Here is a 24,271-nt window from a genome sequence, read left to right as displayed (position 1 = left end):
TGTCTCCAGACCCCTCACCATCTTCATCATCCTCCTCTGGACCCATTCCACTTGTCTATATCCTTCTTAAAATGTGGTGCCCAAAACTGAACACAATACTCCAACTGAGGTCTTACCAGAGCAGAGTAAAGTGATACTATCACTTCATGTGATCTGGACACTATACTTCTGTTGATACAGCCCAAAATTGCATTTGCCTTTTTAGCCACCACATCACACTGTCGACTCGTGTTCAGCGTATGATCCATTAAAACCCCTAGATCCTTTTCGCACATACTACTGCTAAGACAAGTCTCCCCCATCCTATAACCATGCATTGGATTTTTCCTACCTAAATGCAGAACTTTGCATTTATCCCTGTTAAAATTCATTTTGTTGGTTTTAGTCCAGTTTTCCAGCCTGTCAAGGTCATCCTGTATCCTGTTTCTGTCTTCTGCTGTATTTGCAACCACTCCCAATTTAGTATCATTGGCAAATTTAATAAGCATTCCCTCTGTTCCTTCATCCAAATCATTGATAAAGATGTTGAACAAAACAGGTCCCAGGACAGATCCTTGAGGCACTCCACTTGTCACTCCTCTCCAAGAGGATGAGGAACCATTCACAAGCACTCTTTGGGTGCGATCCGTCAACCAGTTACAGATCCACCTAACGGTAACAGGATCCAAACCACATTTTACCAAGTTGTCAACAAGTATAGTATGTGGAACCTTATCAAAAGCCTTACTGAAATCAAGATAAACGACATCTACAGCATTCCCCTGATCCAGCAAGATAGTCACTTTCTCAAAAAAAGTGATCAGGCTAGTCTGACATGACTTGTTCTTGAGAAACCTATGCTGGCTTTTAGTAATCACAGCCATCCTTTCTAAACGTTCCAGGACTGACTGATTGATGATTTGTTCTAAAACTTTTCCAGGTATGGACGTCAAGCTAATGGGTCTGTAGTTACCCAGACCCTCCTTTTTCCCCTTCTTAAAGATGGGGACAATATTCACCCGCCTCCAGTCTTCCGACGTCTCTCCTGTTCTCCAAGAATTCTCAAAAGTAATAGCCAGAGGCTCAGAAATTACATTGGCAAGCTCTTTTAGAACCCTTGAATGCGGTTCATCTGGCCCTGAGGACTTAGTTTCATTTAAAGAAACTAGATGTTTATGTACTACTCCTATGCTGATCCTAGGTTGGAAATTCATACCCTCCTTATATGTTTTGTTTTTGCCATGTTGAGCAATGTTTCCGTCAGAAGAGAAGACTGAGGAGAAAAGTAGGAATTGAGCAGTTCTGCCCTCTCTTCATTACCTGTTACAATTTCACTTTCCTGCCCTCGCAGTGGGCCTTATCTTCTTATATGGGGGCAACTCCTCCTCCCCTGCACTTACTGAGCTATGTCTTGTTGAAGCTTCCTAATGCAGCTCTGAGGCTTCCTGGCTGGCAGAGAGAACAGGAGAGATGTCGGAAGACTGGAGGCGGGTGAATATTGTCCCCATCTTCAAGAAGGGGAAAAAGGAGGATCCGGATAACTACCGTCCCATTAGCTTGACGTCCATACCTGGAAAAGTTTTACAACAAATCTGGGAAGGGCCAGAAAAGGCAGCTGATGGGCCCACAAGGAAGCTACAGGCTGATCAATAGCTCCTTGAAGGGTGTGAGCATTTCCTCTAGTCACCAGAGATAGTGGGTGGACTCTGGGACCCAATATGCTCCTCCCCAGCCTCTGACGAAGAGCACTTCTCTTGAGTAGTCAAGCAGCCCAGAATGAACTGGTGCATACTTGGGGGCCTCAGTCTGAGGATGGGGTGGGGGCTAAGAGTAGGCAATCCCAGTTGGGGAGATGGTGATTGTTCTGCAGCAAGGCATCTGACAGATGAAGACTGCCCATTACGCAGACTTGGGGAGCATAGCCACTATGGAGGCAAAATTGGGAGAGAGAAGTACTGGTGAAGATAGGCCAATAACCTTCCCAAGTAGGATGGATTCATGGGCCCCTCGTAAGAGCTCCAAGACCCCCAAGGGTCCCTCGCCCACAGGTTGGGAACCACTGTTGTAGACTATGACTACTAAATACAATTTTAGAAGGTAGGTCCAGAAACAATAGTTTGAAATTAAATCAGAAGAGTTTCTGGCTCAGCATTAAGAGAAACTTTCTGACAGAGTTCCTCAGTGGAACAGGCTTCCTCAGGAGGTGGTGGGCTCTCCTTCCTTGGAGGTTTTTAAACAAAGGCTAGATGACTATCTGACACCAATGCTGATCCTGTGAACTTAGGGGGGTGAGGTATTTGTGAATTTCCTGCATTGTGCAGGGGGTTGGACTAGATGACCTTGAGGTTCCCTTCCAACTCTATGATTGTAAGTCATTTTTAATTATAAACATGTTCTCTAAAACATAGATTTGTATGTTTTAATCATACTTTTCTCCAGCATTTTGTATGTGAATTTGACTCAAGAAGCTCTCCTGTGTCTATTAAAAGCTATGAGAGAAACACTATAATTTGTTCATTGTCAACATACAGCAAAATAACAGAACATTGCAAACTCTTTATTTTATTTATTTTATGTCACCTTTCTATCCAACTTAGGGTCTGCAGGTACAAAAATCAGTATCTGACTGTCCAAACAGCAAATATTCCTGTTTACATTGGGCAGAAGAGAAACAATGATTTAATCTTACATATTGAGACAGCTGTTTTTCGGATTAGTCAAAATAAGTAGTTGAGGAGCTGTTTCTTATCCATCCTCAAATTCTCAGGCTTATCTTTTTTTTCCACTAGTAGTTTACAGTGGCTTTTTTTCTTTGTTGCTGCTTTAGCTGTTTGTTCCTACTGTTAAATTATTCCTCAGAACATCATTGGAGACCATGTGTGAATATGAGAACATTTCAGTCCTTTGGCTGATTTCACTAAGGGCAAAACAGAGAGAGCAGTTCTTCTAGTACGTATCATGTGGATCATCCTAGTGGAGCAGGGATCATAAACAATCAGGGGAATCACTAAAGCAATACATCTTCATTTCCTTTGCCACAGTTGCCAAAAAGTAGCTAAAAGGCACACAGTTCCCTAGTGCAATTCTGAAGGTTTTGTGAAGTGGGGTGGTTCTTTCAGCTCTGTCTTAAACCTTTGTATGTTTTTGCTTTCCACTTTAACAGATCTTTAGATGGAAATGAAATCTTAGTAAAATTGGGGGGGGGGGGGTGTTTTTCTTTTGACTGAATAGCATAAGGATATTTCAGCCTGGTGTTCAAATACATAACAAAGAAGATTGAGCCATGGGTTTGGCAAAATGGTTACCTGTGGTTGTCCCTTATTCAGTCATATAGAACATCCAATAATAAATATGGAGAAGGGAATGCTTTGATAGATAGGCAGTGAATATCCTTGGCCAAAGATACAGTGGAATTCACATGTCCAGTGTGTGTTTGTGGCTATTCAGAAATGCATGTGTATGATCTGAATTGGCCCTTAGCTAGAAAGTTAGGTTTCTTTGCAATGATCCTATATTCAAACTGCTCCTCAGCTATAATACATACTGAAGGTCTTATTGGAAAGTGTGCCACTCTTTCCCTGTGTTCTTATAACCTACCTCACATGACAGCTGTGAGGCTAACAGAGCAATTGTAAGCGGAGATGCACCCGTCAAAAGTTTATTTAAAAATGGGCTCAGAAGGGTGCAACTCTGCTTATGATTGTGCTATAAAACACTGTCCTGAGTTTCTTGAAACTAAGGATTTGTTACAAATGACAATGCCTGAGTGTTGATTTGATGTTGACTGATTCTTGATAGGAACAAGAGTTTGTGCAGAAGCAGCAACAAGAACTGGATGCATCACTAAAGAAAATAATTCAACAGCAAAAAACTGAGCTAGCCACTATTGAACGGGACTGTCTTAATAACAAGCAACAACTCATGAGAGGTACTTTTTCCCTATGAACTAACAGAGAAGTATTTAAGGGTTCATGCTACACAGTAATGCTCATATGCAAACACCATGGAACATAAGTAATAGTTTTGTGTAAGAAATGTTTGTAGAATAATGTCCAACATTTGTTTGTCCCCCCCACAAAAAAGCAGGAAATCCTGTTAAGACTGTACTCAAATTTTATTATATGAATATATAATGGCATACAGGAGCCATTATATTTTATGAAAACAAAATCCGGTTGTGTCTAATTTTTGTCACTGTAATGGAGAAAAGACCTTGAGCAAATTATTGCTTCACCTAGATTAACATTGCATTTAACAATACCTTATGTGTATCTTCAGGAGAATGTTTTGGAGTCACTTCACTTGAAAACTTGAGATGTATGTAGGCATGAGTGAAATATACAGTGCTTGGTTTAACTTAAATTTGAACTCTCCATTAAAAAAAACATTTCTCAAGAGGTCCTTAAGAAACTTTTCATTCTCTTTAGCCCGTGAAGCTGCAATATGGGAGCTTGAAGAGAGACACTTGCAGGAAAAACACCAACTGCTCAAACAGCAACTGAAAGATCAGTATTTCATGCAGAGACACCAGCTGCTTAAACGTCATGAAAAAGTTAGTGTGATCCCTGTTTGCAAGGCTTTTAACTTGGGAAAAATCTTACTTTAGTACCCTTCCTTTTGCCTGTTTTCCTTTTTTTGTAATGTAATAATACTTGGAAATGTTTTATGTAACCTTGAGGCTCTTAAATTCACCAATATGGAAGGACACCCCTGGAATTACACCTTATCTTACTTATGTTATAATCAAGTGAGAACAGTAAACAGTTGTGGTAGTTGAACAGGGAGTAACAGACTTTAGAAGACCAAATTTCATGACTGTGTGTGTACTTTCCATGGCTGGTGCCAAATGACTATACCATCACCTCTCTTTTTGTTCTTATTGTTATATTGTTTTACCACAGCAAAATTTTAATCACTATTAAATATGTGAATTGGTGAAAGCTTATATGGATATAACAGGAGCACCACCGACATGGTATTTGTTCTCAGGCAGCTCCAAGAGAAATGCAGGGAACAGAACAAGGCTCTGTATGTGACTTTTGTCGACCTTACCAAAGCTTTCGATACCGTTAGCAGGAAAGGCCTGTGGCAAATCTTGGAACGTTTAGGATGTCCCCCAAGGTTCCTCAGCATGATCATCCAGCTACACGAAGACCAGCGAGGCCAAGTCAGACACTGCAACGACCTCTCGGAGACCTTCCCAATAGGCACAGGTGTAAAGCAAAGCTGCGTTCTCGCGCCAACTCTCTTTACGATCTTCTTTAGCATGATGCTTCAAAGAGCCGCAGTAGATCTAGATGATGACGATGGTGTCTACATCCGCTATCGCACTGATGGCAGCCTGTTCAACCTGAGGCGACTAAAGGCCCACTCCAAGACAATGGAAAAACTCATCCGAGAGCTACTGTTTGCTGATGATGCTGCACTCGTCTCCCACTCGGTATCAGCTCTGCAGCATATGACGTCCTGCTTTGCAGAGGCTGCCAAGCTATTCGGCCTAGAAGTTAGTCTGAAGAAGACAGAAGTTCTCCACCAGCCTGCACCCCAGGCAGATTATCACCCTCCCTGCATCACTGTGGATGAATCAATTCTGAAGACAGTCCAGCAGTTCAGCTACCTGGGGTGCATCATCTCCTCAGATGCTAAGATCGACAAGGAGATCGACAACAGGCTGGCAAAGGCAAACTGTGCCTTTGGCTGACTGCACAAAAGAGTGTGGAGCAACAAGCATCTGAAAAAAGGCACAAAGATCAATGTTTACAAAGCGGTTGTGATGACAACCCTCATCTACGGCTCCGAATCGTGGGTTTTATACCGTCATCACCTGCGACTTCTTGAGCGCTTTCATCAGCGCTGCCTTCGCACCATCCTCAACATCCACTGGAGTGACTTTGTGACCAACACTGAAGTTCTCAAGCGGGCGGAGGTTACCAGCATCGAGGCACTGCTGTTGAAGACGCAGCTGCGCTGGGCAGGGCATATTTCTAGGATGGAAAACCACCGCCTTCCCAAGATTGCCCTGTATGGCGAACTCTCCACCGGCCATCGAAATAGAGGGGCACCAAAGAAGAGGTACAAGGACTCCTTGAAGAAATCCCTTGGCACCGGTCGCATCAACCATCACCAGTGGTCTGACCTAGCCTCAGATCGCAAAGCATGGAGGCACACCATCCACCAGGCTGTTTCTTCTTTTGAGAACGCACGCATAGCTGGTCTTGAGGACAAAAGGAGATTGAGGAAGAATCGCACTGCTACAGCACCAACCCTAAATCAGACTTTTCCCTGCAGCCACTGTGGCCGGACCTGCCTGTCCCGCATTGGTCTTGTCAGCCACCAGCGAGCCTGCAGCAGACGTGGACTATTGCACCCTTCTTAAATCTTCGTTCGCGAAGCCAAGCCAAGAGATATGGATTAAAATGTTATAATTCTGAAGATGAGTTAACTATTTCTATAAAATGTTTTAATGTGAATTGGATAAAATTTGTATTAATACTTTATTGAATCAAAGTCCTAAATGCTAAATAAATGTCTTTCTCTCCAAAACACTTTTTAAAGGAAACAGAACAAATGCAAAGATATAACCAGAGGCTTGTTGAGGAGCTAAAAAGCAAGCAAACCCAGGAAAAAGTCAGACTGCCCAAAATCCAACGCAGTGAAGCAAAAACTAGAATGGCAATGTTCAAAAAAAGTCTAAGGATTAACTCATCAAGCACTCCAGAACAGGATCGTGAGAAGATTAAGCAGGTGACAACTAACAGAAAATTATTTTAAATAGAACTAAGGCTTCTTGAACAGCATTGAGCTTCCCAGGGCTTTTTTTGAGCAAGAACACACAGGAACACAGTTCCGGCTGGCTTGGCATCAGGAGGTGTGGTCTGATAAGCAAATGAGTTGCTGCTGGGTTTTTTCTACAAAAAAAGCCCTGCAGCTTCCCACCAAGATCTTAATCTGTGCAGTTCTGAGAACTTGCATACTCCTGAATTGGCTTCATGACTTTAGGTGTTTGAAAAATGTATTTGTTTTGCTTGTGTGATGCTCTCAGCAATGAAACTACTTAATCCATTGGGTCATTAGAAATGGTTTAGAGCCAAATGTCATAGTTTATGTGGCTTGCATATTAAATAGCTCAGGAAAGATTAAATTTGATACATGCACCTGAAATGAATAGGAAGTGCTTGCAACATTTAGCAGCCTATCCGTGCTCGTTTGGCCAACATTAGTAATTTTTCCCATTAGTCAAATGTTTCATTACATGTATTTGTGAGCACCGCTCAGCTTTAATTTATATTCTCCTGACGTTCTAAAAGTTTGCTGTTCAAGAAGAAAAGAGGCATAAAAATGAAAGACTGGCTCAGCATCAGAAGCATGAAAATCAAATGCGGGACCTCCAACTGCAATGTGAAGCCAACATTAGAGAATTGCACCAGCTACAGGTAAAAATATAGTGTGTCCAAAAGAAACATTGTTAATCCAGGTTTGCCTTTTAAGGCATTAGGTTATGGGCCTGTCTTGCATGTGGTATGTTTTGTATGGAATTCTAATGTATACAGATTCCTTATGCAGCTATGGCATTGAGCATACTGACATGTAGTATAGTTAGAAAAAGAAAATCTTACTCTCTATGAACAGGTTAGATTTTTTTTTTATTGATGCACTGAACTCAGTGGCATTCCTGTACTGCATATTGCATTTGTCATAAGTGGTAACTAGCCCTTCACATAGGTCTGTAGGTGATGTGGGTTTCCTTTTATGCAGCTGATTGTGCATGGTAGCTGAAACCAGCCATTTATCGGTAAACTAGTCACTTTTGTCTGCAATAGCAATAGTTTTGTAAAAATGGAAGCTATACCAAAGGTGTTAATGCCATTTCTGTACCCCTTCTAAACAGCCTTTTGTGAGGAGAATGGTAGAGAGGGTTATACTGTATCTGCCTAGCCAGCTAAATGGGTGGTGGTTTGAGAAAGCAAGCTGTATCTGAATGACATCCTGGCCACCTAGAGAACATTGTTGTTTTATGGTAGCTGCTTGGAGGTAAAACTGGAGAGAAAATAGCTTGGGAAATATGGGTGGGTAGGAATGCCTGAATCCACATTTATAGCTGGCAGAATAATTGTTTTGCACCACTGAGGCAGTAATTTTGAGTTAAGTACACGAGCACGTTGAACTCATGGGCTTAAATGCACCTAACTGATTAGAATTTGGCTGTACTGCTTTGTTCAGATGAAAACTTGGGTCACATCTCAGTTCATTTTTGTTCCTTGCTGTCCTGTGTGTGTCTTTTTTTGTTTGTTTTTTATGTTTGTGCTAACCTTCCTCTAGGATGTTCTGCTTGAGAGTGTTTGTTTGGTTATGAATGATGAATTTATATACCTGATACAATTTGCTGAAATAACTCTAGCCAGAACTGTAAAATAGTAGCATATAGCTTCTGCTGGAAGGAATTAGCAGATAGACTAGAATGGTACAGAATTGGCTATATATTTACTATGTGAAAATAAGGCTCCCATAGTGGACTGTGGTTGTAAAGCAGGCAGCATGTGATCTCTACCAAGACTGCTGACATGCAAACTGGTCCTTTTTTATGATAGAAGAGTTTGTGAGAAATTTAAAAAGAGTGCTGACAGATTTGTTGCATTGCGTACAGCATTTGTTGCATTTTTCCCCATGCAACAGAATGGGCAAAATCTGCCAGTCTGCATGTATTAATCAGTTCTTGGACATGCTCATAGTTTGATTAGTGTTAGTGCCCCTGTAAGGGTGAAAAAACATCATTTGTATTTTTAGTACTGTATTTACAGAATGCAAGTTGTAGTTGCTGCTGCAGACCTAAAATTAATAGAGTACTGTACTAGGATGGTATGTAAGAATTAACTTCCACAGACTAAGCTAATTAAAGAATTAGGTCAACATATGCTGCTATGGTTAATTATCTAATCTGATTTAGTTTTGCTAAGGGATTATTTGTATCCCAATTTCAGAATGAAAAATGCCATCTACTGGTTGAACATGAGACTCAAAAATTAAAAGAGCTGGATGAAGAACACAGCCAAGAATTAAAAGAATGGCGAGAGAAACTGAGACCCAGGAAAAAGGTAATATCTGTATCAGTAGTTGGAAGATGATACAATTTAGGTGAAATAGAAACCCAAGCAGATTGAGGCATCCCTGAATTGATGATAAGTCATTCCCATGTTTCCCTTAATTTTTTCTCCTTCTAAGCTACTCTCTGTAGTTGAAGTATCTCCTAGTACAGCCATAAACTGAGATGCAATGTAGAACTCTACTGGTCACTTCAGAACTTCTCATAAACATAGCAATATCAGGCATCACAAATTTAGAATTATTTTGCAGGCGTATATCTAAGTAAATTTTTAAAAACACCATGTATTTCAAAAAATACATTTCTTACATAAAATAAAATTAGCAAAAGGCAATATTTTAGTTTATAGGACTTAAATGTCATAGATGTCTTCTTAGCATAAAAGCCCAGTGTTATGATTCTGAGACTCTATACAGTCCTGACTGGCAGTTAATTTTTGCTGATACTTTCAACTTGAACAAGGCCTAAAGGAGCAGCACTTTGGGCTCTACCCAGCAACTCATTCTACCATGAACTGGGACCCAAGTAAAGGACTCTGTAAGGACTTTATAAAAGTTTGAATAGCAGCACAGGGTTTATCTTAGGAACCCCCACTTAAATGTTCACCTGTGGCTTTGCAAGTGCAGAGGAGGAACAACTGAGGTCTATTATAAAGGCTCTGGAAAGCCTTTTGTTTTGCTATTCATACATCAAGAGGACCCTAACCCTGTATCTCTGTTTAAGAGAAAATGTCTGAGGCTCATAAGAATGTGTGAGTGACAATCCTTGGAATTTAAGACTATACCACAGGCCAGAATTTGGGCTGCAGTTGCTGTTGAGGGTGATACCTTAGAAATGACTGTGGACATTTCCAAATTAAGTGACACCTTCCCTGTTTTTGCCTTGCAGTCTTGCACATAGAATTATAAGAGCTTCCAGGCCACAGATTCCTGGAGAATATTTCAAATTACTTACATTTGTTTCCTGTAGATTATTTAGCTTTTTTGATGCCTTGCCTCTTGCAAATTAGAAGAAAAACTAGAACAATTTCCATCATGTTAACTAATTGCTTTATATCTTGTTATCAGACGTTAGAAGAAGAATTTGCTCGGAAGCTTCAAGAACAGGAGGTTTTCTTTAAAATGTCTGGAGAATCTGAGTGCCTTAATCCATCAACACAAAGTCGGATTTCTAAATTCTATCCAATCCCTAGCCTGCACTCCACTGGATCATGAATCCAGGAACCTCTGCAGGGTTTTGTAGGGTTTCTTCTGTGGTATTTTAAGTTTCCATCTTCAGCTTCTGCAGTGATGAAATCTGCATCCAAGGACCTTTATCCACTTTCAGTGGAGATAGTTGATGGTGTAATTTTTTTTCTTGTTTGTTTTTATGCTGGGAGACTATCTAACATAGAAGCACAGATGCTGGTCTTGAATTGTGACATGGGATCTTTCCTGTAGTTTAAGAATAGATAGCCTTTAGAAAACTGGTCTCAAAGATGTGGTATCCAACTATGTTGGTGTTGAAAAATCATCCTAAATTATTAGTGATAAACTGTAATACCCCAACAATAAATGAATATAAAGGATTCTTAGGCTAGCATACTACTGTTAATTTTAATCAGATCTTCATTATGCCCATTACTTTGTGTGTGAATTGGTTGCCTCATTATATTCAGTGCCTGAAACCCTTGAACATGTTGGGTATTATTATTATTATTTTTTGCAAGAGGGTCATATTTCTTTGTTGTTACAGAAACCCATTTTAGTGTTATTAATATATCTGGAAGAGAAATGCTTGCTTCCTCTTCTGTCAGATCCTTATCCTATAATATTTTGTACCTAAATATATAAAAACTAATTCTGCCAATATTAAAAGGCACGGTACAGTGTTTTTTTCTTCTTCCCTATTTCAGGCTACTTGTTGTCTGCAAACTGAAATGAAACAGCAGAATTGATTTATCAAAATAAAGTGTGCATAATTTACCTATTCTTGATCCTACTTTATAGAATGTGGACTGAATTAGTTGTTAGATTCTCTTCTAATGAAATCCAGTAGTTCAGTGCTCTAGAGCAGAAAATTATCAAAAATGCTTAAATCAGTGCTGACATATCTGGAGCAAGGGGTGCAGTTTCACAGGTAGCAATTTCAAAACATTAATTGATTTATAGATGGGTTTAAGTTAAATTATAGACACATAGCTTAAACTGATTCATGGTTTGGCTATGGTATGACTAAAATGTTAAAATTTTATTTCAGACATTCGTTGTACTGTAACTTATTTGTTGTTGGGGTGGGATGGAAATATTTATCACACTGTTGACAGGGGATGTAACTGCATTTGATAAAAACTGCAGCCTTTGAGGTATCTGATTTGAGTCATATCAAATACAGTATTGTAACTGTGTTTTTGGTATGCCGAATTTGTAATATAAATATCGGTTACTTCTCCTTTGAGGCCTAATCTTTTAGTAGATATGATGATGATATGTAAGTTTTCACATTTTGTGATCTCCATTAAATGCAAAAATAGTTGTTTCTTTAAAACAATATTATGTCAGCAACATTCCTGCATGTGAAGGAAATGGATCATAAAATTAAATAGTCCTTTTATCAGGTTTGGCCAATGGTAGGGTTATAAAACACAAGTACTGAACTTCATATTATCCGGTCAGGTTGTTTAATGGTGATAGTATAGTAACTATAGTTTTTTTGACCATGCATGTTTTAAGTTGCATTTTGTTTTTCCTAAATTATAGTTTACTTAAAAATACTACTTAGCTAGCCTTTAATATCTTGCATTTCATTTTATCAGTACCTATTGTGTAGCAGGTTGCAAATTCACAATGTTCATCACTAAAAATGTTGCATTTTGTTGTATACAACGTTCTGATATTTGTTTATCTCAAATAGCTTAGATAGGATGAAAAACTATTCAAAAGCTTTTACTTTTTTTAACTGCATCTTTACAAAGTAACCAGTATTGATTATAACATTAAATACTATTGTCTGTCTAACAAACAGATAATCTGTTTACAAATCTCAAGTTCATTGATTCATTTGGGGCATTCTGTATATAGATTTTCTCTTGTAAACTTTCTGTTCTTTCAGAAAGACTGCAGGTCTGCAGGTTTTATATCCTCAGTGCTACTATTCTGTGGGAATTCAGAACATCTGTCATATCTCTCAATAAAATAAATGCCAGAATGGAAAGCATCTCTTCCCTCTTCCAGCAACGATGGTATCTGCTGTAGCATGCCCTTCAGTAAGAGATATTCTATACTGTACATAGACAACTTCCTTCAAAGAATATTTCTTGTCTTGCAAAATTGTCCTGGGTTGTCCAAACACAGTTCAAATTTCATGACATATAAAAATAGAATAAGATGACTGTCAGATAGTAGGCTGATATCACTCCTTGTCTATCTCCCTCCACACCCCCCAATTAATGTATCATCTTGCACCTTCCATTAAATGATGGAGAACAGCATTTTAAGCAAAATTAGCCTAAAATACCATCTCAAACCACTTGAAAATCAAGAACAAAAAACTATTCCCCCAGGCAAATTTCAGATGGTAACAACTGTAAAAGTTATGTCTTTATTAGTACTCTGTGGAGGTTGTTCTCATGTAGTTGTGCTCACAGTATAATTACTCCCCTGGCAAAGAGTAAATTGATGGTTTCCAGTTTTGAAAATTAACATGATTAATTCATCTTGCCAGCATCAAGATATCCAGGGTTAGTGCTCCATGTTGCAAAATCTCTGCAAGAGTAGCCATATATTCATAATTCAGTGGTTGCTGTTCCTCAGCCTGAATTGACCCAGGTAGCTCCAGTGTAGCTCTCTTGGTAAGTTTGTACAGCTTTAACACTTCAATCTTTGAGAATTTAGACATAAGTAAATTCAGAAATAAAAAAGTTGTGCTGGTTGGCAGGCACCTTGTATGTGAAATAGTGTTACCAGAGTTCAGCCTTTTGTTACATCACATTATGAATGGCTTCACAAATAATTTTACAAAGTATAATACTGATTCTATTCAGTTATTTCCTTTTCCAGACCAATGCTACTGCTATGAACTACACAGAAGTTCCTTAATCTGACCTTTATTTGTATCAGAATGGCAACACTTTCCCTCAGTTGCTGTTTGACTTTTGATATCAGTAGCTCAGATTGTGCTTCTGAATCAGTTTTGAGTTAAGTTCAGTTCCTAATCTTTAAAATCAGTGAATATGTCAGAGTTCTCCTACATTGAGAAGTTGGCCTCAGTGGTTTAAACCACATCCCAAAATGTATTCCCCTTCTGTTCTGTGGAAAGTGTCCCTTTAATGTTCTGTAGTTTTAAAAAAGTGGAGCTTGGTTTCTTTTCTCTATAAAAATGCATTAAAGTTTCAGTAAGCAGTATTTTAGTTCAGTGCTGTGCTTTGAAGCCTTTGATGTAGTGAGAAGTGTATTTTTTGTTGTTTTTTTTAAGCTGAGGCAGCAGTATCCTGCCCCCACCTGGCTTTCAGCAAGCTTTGAAAGTTAATTAACATTTCCAAGTACCATCATATCTCCTCATTTCTCACAAAGACTTGCTATTTTTTGGTGGAATAAGAATCAGCTTCCCTTTCCTGTCTTGTTGGAATGAATATCTTGCTCCCTATAACTCTGTTTCACCAGTTTATCAGAAGAAAGGGCCTGCACTTAAACAAATGTATGGTGACATGCCGTTTCTTTATCTCGCAAAATGGGTCCAAGTTCCATATAAACCATCTAGTGGACTTGAGTACTTATTACTTTTCTGGTGAAGAAACCTCAATGTGGTATATTTATCATTTACCCTACCACACCTGAGCTCAGAGATAAAATGAGAAGTTCAGGTTTTTTTGGACTGTTACTAAATACACGTGATCTGTTTTGTACTTTGGAGTCACGGGTAGAATAGGTCCTGCAGCCTCCCTTTCTATATCAAGGCCATTTGGATCTGCCCATCTACCTTCGTTTCTGTGGGTCTGTTTAGTGCCTCTGGAAACAAAGTTCTTTGTCTCTTTAAAGACTGCTGCTCAGATAAAGAACTCCAGGGTTTTGTTTTTAACCACATTCTTTGTCCCTTGGTTAGGGTAGATCAAATTTATCCTGCTTCTGCAGCAGGATGTCTGCAGTAAAACACCAAATTTCATAAAAAAAAACTAAAATGAGACTTTGCTTATAATTACGGTAAATCCATTGATTATAGAAAGGAAGTGTTTAGTGAACAAAAGTTGTCTCAATAGCTTAGATAGGATGAAAAACTATTCAAAAGCTTTTACTTTTTTTTAACTGCACCTTTACAAAGTAACCAATATTGATTATAACATTCAATACTATTGTCTGACTGCTGAGCAAAAGATAAGAAATATGCTCTTCTTTTTCTATAAGTTTCTCTCTCTAGTATAAATATATAATAAACCACTTACAATTTTCAGTCTCCTCCTTTTTGTGCTGCTTCAATCCAGGTAATATTCTTGAATCAAATGTTCTTTTCTTTGGCTGGATGATAGCTTTCCAAGATGAATGACATCCAGTCCCTCAGACCTCCACCCTACTTATCTGTTGGGAAATTGTAGACTCTTGGATCCCAAAAATGACTAGGAGTTTATTGCTTTTGTGACGGAACCAGCCCGATTCTGCCTTCAGACCCAGTCCCGTCAACTCCCTATTGAGTCGCCAACTCCTGGAGGGAGCTATTTCTCCTCCGGCCACTTGGGCTCGCTGCCACCACCTGCTCAGTCTAGGGGTTCAGAATGAGAGAAACAGGACTCCCAACCCCCCTCTCCAGCTCTGAGGCCAGGCCTCAAGGTCCTCTGCCACCCTGTACTTGGGTATCACAGAGACCACAGCTCTTCTTCGGGGATCCCCTGGAGGATTGGCACCTTATCCAACTGCATGCCTTCCCCCTTCATAAAGCAGTGTGGTCTAAAGTGGTTGGGGATCTAGGTGGTACAGAGTTTGACTGCCAGCATTCAAAACAGTAAAAATGTTTAATAAGAAGAGAAAGAAAAAAAATAAAAACAAAAACAGTTACATGAGGGACAAATAAAGCTGGATATAAACGCATCCTCTCGTCCCTGGTGTAAACTTGCCCTACCTTGTGAATGACTACCTGGGTCCACTCCGCCTCTCCCACAGGCAGGAGCCCACAGACTGGCAACCTCTTTCCTTGAGCGCCAGCCGAGGATTGACCTTTTCCCGCCTAACTCAAATAATAAAAAAAAAACTTCCTGCCCCTCTAGGAGGCTTTTCCCCTAGAGTTGCTGGTTTAACTCAAGAAGGGAGGAGGGAATGAGGGGAAGGCTAAAGAACTTCCTGCCCTTCTAGGAGGCTTTCCCCCTAGAGGCGCTGGTTTAACTTTGGAAGGGAGTGGGGGGGATGACGGGAAGGCTAGGCCACAAAGCCTGCTTTAGTAGTTTCATGTTCCCCTCCAACCAAGCACCAACATTACCTAAGATGGCGTTTCTCCACAGCCTTCACTAGGGTCCTGAAGAAATTATTTTGCTCTATACTACTAACCATTTATCTGTAAATTGCAATTCAAACACACAAAAAACCCCTGAATACATTGAGCGCCCCAAACAATAGACAAAGATGTAATACCCTAAATGCAGTTGTGCTGTTATTCAAGAACAGCATAGCAGAAATAGGAGTGGTAGTCAAACACTGAGTTAGCTTGGGGCTAGAAAATAGAAGGTCCTTCATAAATTCTGCCTTGAATACCCTGTCTTTGCACAAATACTTTCACAATCGGTTCACTTCATCAGAGAAACGACTCTTAAAAGAGAATTTGCTTGGCGCAGGTGACATGTTTTCAAGGAACAAAGATTTCTACTATGCTCCATCTCTTGACTGCTGAAGAGAGATGGTATGTGTACATACAGGAGACATTTATTTGCTTCATTCTGTGAGAGTGTATATACTGTTTCTTCATAGCATCCCACTGTTCCATGTGAAATTAGTTCATAAGCTCCTCTGTTGTAGCCTTTTATACACAGATGGAAGTGAGGCATTTTCCAGTAGAAGATATGGAGAAGTAAGTGGGGATCCCTGAGAATTGTGGTAACTCCTGCCTCCCTGCCCCCAGCTTTGCCACCTCAGTGATGGTGGCTGCTCCCCCACCAGTCTCTCTACAGCAGTGGCTTCCCTGCAGCCTGCTTGACCCCAACTTAACTGTGGTGGCATTTCTTTCTTCCCCACTCCCTCAACAACCTGGTCACAGTAGGAGTTTTGGATACACTTGCACAAAAAATGCTCTTGTATTTGGGGGGATTTGAACTCCCCCTCCACTTTTCAGATTTCTCTGCAAACCTGGGGGCCTCCTCAAGTTTGCTGAAAAATCTGCCTTCTGTCAGTGTGGCCTTGATAGATGGATTTAGTATTTGCAGATGCAGCGACGCTTTTGCTATTAGAACCCAAAAATTTTTGCAAGGGGAAATATCCTTGCCTCTCCTCCACTCTTTCTTCTTTCCTTTCCTTGACATCTCCCATAGCATTTCCCCCTTTTTTGCTTCTATTCTTTTCCATCCACTAGCCAGCCTATCTCTATTTTCTCCCCATCTAAAAGTTTCTGCCATCCCCTTCCCCTTGCAACCTCTGCCCAGGAAAACTGTGACCCAGGTGCATGGTGCCAGTTGCCAGGGCTGGCCCAGTTGCACTGTGGAAACCTGCAAGGGCTTGTGGAGAACAGACCATTTTCCCTTGCCTCAACTTCCCCACACATATTCTCTTTCCCTGCACATGACAAGATGTGAAAGATTATGGCCACAACGGAGAATCAAAGCATCTCTTCTCCTTCACTTTATCCTCAGAACAACCCTTCGTTCAGGGGCAGACAGAAGTGAAAAGCCTTGTGAAAGGGCCCTTTACCCAGCCCACCATAGCCCTGACCCCAGGCAGAGGAGAGGAAGGGGCAGCCTTCCTAACCAATTGGCCAGGTGTTGCTTTCCTCACATCAGGCAGGCCAAGCACTATTTCATTCATCTCCCATGGGCTGGGCACTGCCTCCTGGACCAGCTCAAGGTTCTCAGGTGGCCTGAGCCAGGCATTGTCCTCTGCCTTACCTCAACCAGGTGACACCTACTGCCTTTTCTTATGTCAGGCCTGGCCTGGCCACTGCTCTCTGCCTTGTCTTTGGCCGAGCTGGGAGACCATTTGCTTAGCTTTGCACAGACCAAGTCAGGGGCCATAACCTTTCACATCTTGCCCCCTTGCATGGGATGCCATTTCTCCCACCTTCTCCAGGACTTTGGTAGGTTGGGCTCAGCCGTCTTGTTTGGTCCCAGTGTGGTGGTTGCAACTGAACATTACTAAGTGGTCAGACCTAGGTGAGTCATGTGTCAAGTTGGGAAGGGATAGACTTCTAAGTTTGGAGGTGTGGAACTCGAGCTTTGGCCAACCTTCTCTTCACTTACTTCATAAAGTAACTGTGTAATATGGATACATTTTAACCCTTGGGAGATAGAATAGGAAAAAACTCAACTTAAAAAAAAAGATTTATTTTTTAAAAAAGCAAATGTCTCTAACATTTACAGAATTTTAATGCACAGCAAGCTCCTTGTACATAGAATGTTGGGTTCTCATAAACAAGAAAATGGCAATTGCAAGATATTCATCATATCCTATTTACATTCATTAGAACAGTTGCTTGAAAGTCTGAATTAGAAGCAGTCATGGTTTCAAAGTGTTTCAGTGATTCAGGATTTTAACACTTCCAGCAAAGTAAAATTTTGAGTTTCACAAGTTCCATTTATTAAGAGCTGAAAACGATAGAGTTTTATTCAAAACTTGCTTTGTAAAAAAAATACTTTAGTTATCTGCATATTGCTGTGCTTTTAGTATGGCCTAAGTTAGGAAGATTATCAGTGTGTCATAACTGCACATTTGTCAAAAGCAATTGACCATGATTCACCACCACCCAATTGCCACCATGGTACATGTATATTTTGTGGCTGTGGAAACCACAGCATGCAGATTTGCTTATGTGAAAGTGAGCTTTAATTGCCTTGTTGGAAACCTCAAGACAATGGCCCAGACCTGTAGCCCATATTCCCCTAAGTGCATATCAGTCCTTGCTAATAGAAGTGGCATATCAAAGACAGATGGCACTTTAGAGAGTGAGTGCTGATCTTGTAAACAAGCGAAAGAGGGCAAAGTTATCCCAGATAAAACTGCTAGCTTTGTCAGGGAGTGACTGAGCTCAGAATGAGAGAGTAAGCCATGTATCCAGTGCTTACTGACCCACAGCACACATTTGACTGTGCTTGCTTGCCCGTACCACCATTCATATCTGTCTGCCATAATACTTAATGTCTAGTTTCTGCTAAAGTCAAATAAAGCTTTGATTGAAAAGCTGTATTGTAAAATGGATTTCTTTTTTACTTAATGCAATATAAAAAGCACCACAGCAAACATTTTTGTTTTTAAACAAGATTCTAGGGGAAAGTGCTTAAATCCTAACAAGCCCCAAGGTCCTTCACATTTTTGCAATGCAGTTAGTGATTTGGCTTAAATGGGGAATTGGTTATGTCCATTACAGCCATATATTAGAGTATAGCCACATCTCTTCTTTAAATCTAGATCTTTGGTCATTTTGGATACACATTTTACACAGTCCTCTCATCAAGGCAATTTATGCAAACTATGAATCTGATTTTTAGTTTCCTCTAAAGAATTCTCATTCTGATTTTCATTTGGAAAAATTAGGTGTGGATGTATCCTAAAGGCTAAATTAAAACACAATGCTATAAAATGCTTAGGCTTAGATACTGGTTGTACTTAGACCAAGTTCTAATCCTTTACAAATCTACTGGCATTAACAAAGAAATAAGGATTTTTTTTACGTCCAGATTTTAGACATCATTGAAATAAAACCATGAGTATCATTTTTCAAATGCCAAGTCTTAGAATAAATTTATAACTGGAAGTCACTGGAAAATAAGGCTTTGTCTCCACTGGGAGGGGAGAAAAATTAATCGTGAACAATTTAGGAAGCCTTTATGTTAAGCCACATTCTTAGGTTAGACCCCAATGCTTCTCCTTTTCCGTCGTCCATATGCATGTTCACCTAAGAAAAGATAAAGAAAAGGTTATTTTACTAAAACTCAACAAGGTGAAACTATAATTGCCAGGAATTAGTGGAATACTGCATTTTTTTTGTGAAGAAACTGAAAGCCATGTATGCCATTGGTATGATCAAATGCAATGGTAAACTATTGTTACATCAACAAAATTGACAGATCTTTGTGCTTGTGGCCCCGCCCCTTGTGTGCTGCAGCCTAATTAGAGTTGGATGCTTTTTTCCAGAAAATCACAGTTCGTTCATTGTTGCTGCACGAAATACTATATTTGCAATCTTCCTTACAAACTGGAGTGTGGAATCTTGGTTTGTAAAGAAAAGAGCAAAGCACAGTTTAGGGTTTGGACATAACTTTAAGCTACTGTTTGCCTTCTAATTTGATTGTTAGTCTGTGGGGACAGGTGAAAAAGCATTCAGTCTTGAGAATCCCTCAGTCATGTCCAAATACTTTAAACCATGTCATTTACTCATGCAATAATCTGCATGTTTCCATTGTGGAAGCAACATGCATACAGGAATTTTATGCCATATAACACATCCTATACTCTGGCCTAAAACATGTGACTGAGAGGGCTGCTTTTTCTACCTTGTCTTGACTGTTGTCTTCACTTGAAAAAGGGGAAATGAATGATTTCCTCAAGGCTAATAATACAGAAGGACATGTTGGAGACATGATGAAAACCAGCACTCTTATATTGTTGGGTGTATATTATGGTTCTCTGTCCTAAACTATATAAAGCATTTGGAAATGACAAACACCTTTCTCGCCTTTTTCACCCTTTGGTCCTCTTGGTCCTTGGCGGCCTGGTGGCCCCATTTGTCCAGTATCACCTGCGAAAGCAAAGAAGATAATTTTATTATGACTATCTAGCCAGGAGTAACAGAGCTGCCTGAAGAACATGCTTTTGTCCCACTAAGGGAGACAGTAAGGTTGGTCCAAATAATTTTTCCATGTCAAACACCTTCATGCCCTGATTTAAGAGAAAGCAGTGTGCCCCAGGACTCCATGCAACATCTGAAGAAGGGTGGGAACACTTCTCAGATTACACACTACTTAATGGCACTAAATATAATACCATTCCAATTAATAACTTGAGTTTGAACCCTTGCAGATGTGTGAATATATAAAAAGCAGGCCACCAAGATCTTTAAATATTATCAATCCATAAGAATGCAGTTTTACCAATTTCTTCAACAGATTAAACCCCAGCCTCCACTTTATGGTATGTCAAATCAAAGTTTTCTAAAGTGACAGTAGTGGTTGTTTTTTTTAATCTAGAATTGTAAATAAAAGCATACCGAACAGAATGGGTGTTTGGGTTAAATTGGCTTACTTCTTCATTTAATCTTTTACAAAAGCTTTTACAAATAACATTAAAGACGGCATGCTGTGAAAATGGCCAGAACCTATGAATTAAAATGAGTTACATCAATGAGATGATTTTGTGGATTTCAGTTGAACTGAGAAACAGAAACCTGTTGCATTTCTGCTATCAGGATGTCCTTCTGCTGCAAATTCAGACTAAAACATCTATGTGTGTAAGTGAGGGAGAGACAGGGAAAGTTAGCCAAAGAGCTTTACTATTCATTTCATGCATATGATGAAGTGAACTGCTTTGTGCTAATATTGCTTTTAAGGTACCCCACCTCTTTGCACTCCTTGGAGGACAAGAATTAAGTTTAGAAACACCATGTCAGGGTTTTACATCTTTTCCCTGACTGTCTTTACAATGCATGGGAGTAAAGCCATTACTTCTGAGCCAAGGACTCTTTCTCAATCACTGTTACTAATCTTTACTAGCCTACATGAAGAATAAACACACACATCCGCTGCTGCCTGGCTGTAATATGGAGAGAAAATGCATCTGAGGCAAAAAAGATAATTTCTAATAACATCAGTAATGGTTAAGGTTAATATTAAGGCTATTAACCTCAACCATTACTAATGTTATTAGAAAATGTCATCACTTTACTTTTGACTCATCCACTTTCTTGCAGGATCCTGATGTGATCCAGATATTTAGTAAAAAATCCACAATTGGCTGTTGAATCAACCAAGTTAATTTGCAGGGGGGCTAAAAATCTTACTGTTCATGACAAAAATATAACATGTTCATCTTTGTAGCTTCTGGACAATCCCATACGCATGTCTTCACAGAAAACTTGATGACATGTTCTTTAAATGCATATTGTTAAATGTATTCTGAACACTAAAATACATGATGTAACTTTTCTAAGTTTCCATTCAGTTTGGGTCATGTGGGGAGGACTGTTGGGCATCCATCTCTGTGTCTTGGATTCTCTAATCTTGGCAGGCATGGCAACCAAATTCTTACCTTTGGGTCCTGGGAATCCCATCTCTCCTTTCTGTCCACGTGGGCCTGGAATAGTTCCATAAGCTACAGAAAATAAAATAGTATGTCTATGAAGATCTACTTATTGCAGCTTTTAATAATGTTGTAACTTCAGACAAGAGTCCTGGCTAACATTCCCTTGATAAGCTCTGTTCTCTAGGGCTGTTAGCTGTGCAAACTAAGAAGTTCCAGGACCCAGGGTGAAGGATTTCAAAGAATGAACAGACACTGAGCAACTGCATTAGCCTCTTTCAGAGGGCTACAAGGTTATGTTAGTCTATTCACAGCTAGGTTACTTTCTACCCAACAAAAGCACAGCACAGCTGCAGGTGGAGATATGCAGTAGCGCCCTATTCTGAGTGACAATCCAGATTCCACTTACTTCTGAAGAAATCCATGAGGTCTTCAGTGACATTTCCATAGGATGCAAACACTCTACTGATGCCAGGAGGCCCTGGAGGCCCAGGTGGTCCTTGCATAGTGTAAGTCATCATGTCCTGGAGGAGCCCTCTGTCTGGGACATTTAAACACAAGTTTGAATGCAACAGCAAAACATGAGAGTGGGTGATTTTTTCATTTTCTAAAGGGTCAGTATAGAAAGTCATTCTTCTTAGAGATTGTTGTTTTCCCCTGTAAGTTAATTGCATCCACAGAATTCTGAAGGAGTTACAATGCATAGCTGATACATTGCGCTTAGCATGGGCACTAATTTGAAGCTAAGTCTGATGTAATGTTTGGCATTTATGAGGTGGGTTTTTGAAGCAATCTATCTGGGCACATACAGAAAAATGACATAAGACTGGACTGTCAACAACAAGAAAAAACATTGCAGTAGCAATCCCAGCTTCAAGAATCTAGGCTTCTGCTCCTGAGACTGTCCCCAGAAAAGCAGACAACTTATTCCAATGTAGCCTCACATGGCTCAATTACATAAGATTTCTTCAATGCTGATATTAAATGACCCTTTTCTGGTGCAAATTTAGCTGCCAGGATTACCTTAACTGGGGAAAACTAACAGGTACCTGTAGTTTTTTCCCAGTGGGGTGATAAGCAGCTAGGTGATGGTTTTCCTGGTGAGAAAACTGGAGGGAAGGAAAATTTTAAGGCTCTGTCTAGTGTCTTTGTTAAAGCTGTCCTGAAGGTAAATTTGCAAAATTAAAAAAAAGACATTTAAAACAAATGCAGAAGAAATCATAACTTGTAGTTGAGCCTTTAAAAAGCCCCCAAGAGTGAATATTGCATATCAACTCAAGTTGCATCCTTACATCACTGAATGTTGCACTGTCATTGGGCTATAGCAATCATTTGCAAATGGATGATCCTGTAGACAAGCCAGTTCAGTTGCAAATGACTGCTATAGCTCTATATCTAGCAATGTGCAGAAGCAGCCTGCCTCTGAAATTCTGTGGAATGCCAGTGCTGATAATATTAGGGCACATCAAGTACAGGACCACTCCTCTATAACCCTTTGAATATGGCACTATACAATATCACCACTATTGTGTTCTGATTCCCTTTTTAGGTAATGCAACACCAGACTGCAGCCCAAGGTCTGTTTTTTTGTTTCGTCTATGGGCTGGTTTATAAATTTAGTCCAATTGTTGGAACTCAAGAGCCATAGCTCTTAATTTTAAATCCTGGTGGCACATTTTCACATTTGCTAAGCATGTAATCCAACCCTGAGAGATTATGTGAATTTGCCTCCATGTGCAGGATTTAGCTTTCAGCAGGTTTTGGCAAACACTGTACAAATGTTTGATGTGCAGTACTAAAAGCTGAATCCTAGACATAAGTAAGAGCATAACTGATGCCCACACCACTGGCAACAAAGATATGCAAAATTTCCAGGCACTTCTTCCACATATAATCCATCATTTTGAGCCTTATGGAAACTTGTTGCACTTTGTTTGCATTGAACAGCTGAAACACAACTTGGTTGTTACTCAAGCTCCGTGTCCCAAATCAATCCACCATCGCCAGAGATTGTGAAAACTGATTAAAGAACAAGATGAGTATCGAGTCCATACAACAAGCTTATCAAAAATAAAACTCTCATCACTTCTCCATTATCTTCAGTAATTTCTCTATACCATCACTGACTATTTTTCCAGAAGCATGTATCTTAATGAAACTGGAAAAATTGGTAGGTTTTAGAGTATGGTTATTGTTTAGATATTTATTTTTAATGAAAAGTATAGCTGTCCAGTCTGAACATTTAAGATAGCAGAAGAATAAACTTACTTTGTATATTTTCATACACTCGAACTGCCAGCTCATTGTAATCCAATGGTCCACCATATGATCCACTATAAGATCCTCCAGCCCCTGTTGACCTCATCTGTGATCCATCTGTGCTCAATGATTCACCATAAGATCCACCTGCTCCAAGTGCACCACTGTGTGCTCCATTGCTTCCCACTGAACCACTGTATCTCCCTGTGGCATCATAGGATACGTCTGAACTCATGGACCTGCCATATGATGCTTCTGAATTTGCAGACCCTCTGTAATATCCAGACATAATGCTTCCATCTCCATATGGTCCAGGTGGCCCTGGTGGCCCAGGGGGACCTCTGATAAAACCACGGATGTCATCACCTACAATAAAAAGTGGGTGTTAATGGCACTGCACTAATCATGAAGACTCTGGTGACAGAGATAGTTTGTTCGGTTGGAGTATGGACAGTCATGAAAGGTAGTAATATTCCACTGCAGCAGGAAGGAATCAGCAGTGCTAACTGCCAAAGGCTGGCCATAGTGCACTGATTGA

At 39.9% G+C, this 24,271-nt stretch overlaps 2 protein-coding genes across 3 annotated transcripts in view; one reads left to right on the top strand and one right to left on the bottom strand.

Moving 5' to 3' along the window:
- SLK (STE20 like kinase) overlaps nt 1-12,104 on the top strand; it is a 62,650-nt gene extending 50,546 nt beyond the window's left edge. For both annotated transcript variants that reach the window (XM_060241714.1, XM_060241715.1), the window contains 6 exons: nt 3,778-3,907; nt 4,407-4,531; nt 6,535-6,723; nt 7,287-7,412; nt 8,958-9,071; nt 10,147-12,104. In XM_060241714.1, coding sequence (XP_060097697.1) covers nt 3,778-3,907; nt 4,407-4,531; nt 6,535-6,723; nt 7,287-7,412; nt 8,958-9,071; nt 10,147-10,293 — 831 coding nt within the window. In that variant the 3' untranslated portion in view covers nt 10,294-12,104. The remainder of the gene's footprint in view (nt 1-3,777; nt 3,908-4,406; nt 4,532-6,534; nt 6,724-7,286; nt 7,413-8,957; nt 9,072-10,146) is intronic.
- A 5,449-nt stretch (nt 12,105-17,553) lies between these two features.
- Nucleotides 17,554-24,271, bottom strand: part of COL17A1 (collagen type XVII alpha 1 chain) — a 95,108-nt gene continuing 88,390 nt past the window's right edge. Inside the window, exons 52-56 of the mRNA XM_060241709.1 lie at nt 23,743-24,099; nt 21,884-22,015; nt 21,484-21,546; nt 19,907-19,978; nt 17,554-19,135 (exon numbers count right to left, since the gene is read on the bottom strand). Coding sequence (XP_060097692.1) covers nt 19,089-19,135; nt 19,907-19,978; nt 21,484-21,546; nt 21,884-22,015; nt 23,743-24,099 — 671 coding nt within the window. The 3' untranslated portion in view covers nt 17,554-19,088. The remainder of the gene's footprint in view (nt 19,136-19,906; nt 19,979-21,483; nt 21,547-21,883; nt 22,016-23,742; nt 24,100-24,271) is intronic.

The sequence above is a fragment of the Heteronotia binoei genome, chromosome 6, assembly GCF_032191835.1.
Source record: "Heteronotia binoei isolate CCM8104 ecotype False Entrance Well chromosome 6, APGP_CSIRO_Hbin_v1, whole genome shotgun sequence".
NCBI classification, from domain to species: Eukaryota; Metazoa; Chordata; class Lepidosauria; order Squamata; family Gekkonidae; genus Heteronotia; species Heteronotia binoei.
The sequence above is the reverse complement of the archived record's forward strand: the minus strand, read 5'-3'. Positions and strand labels throughout refer to the sequence as shown.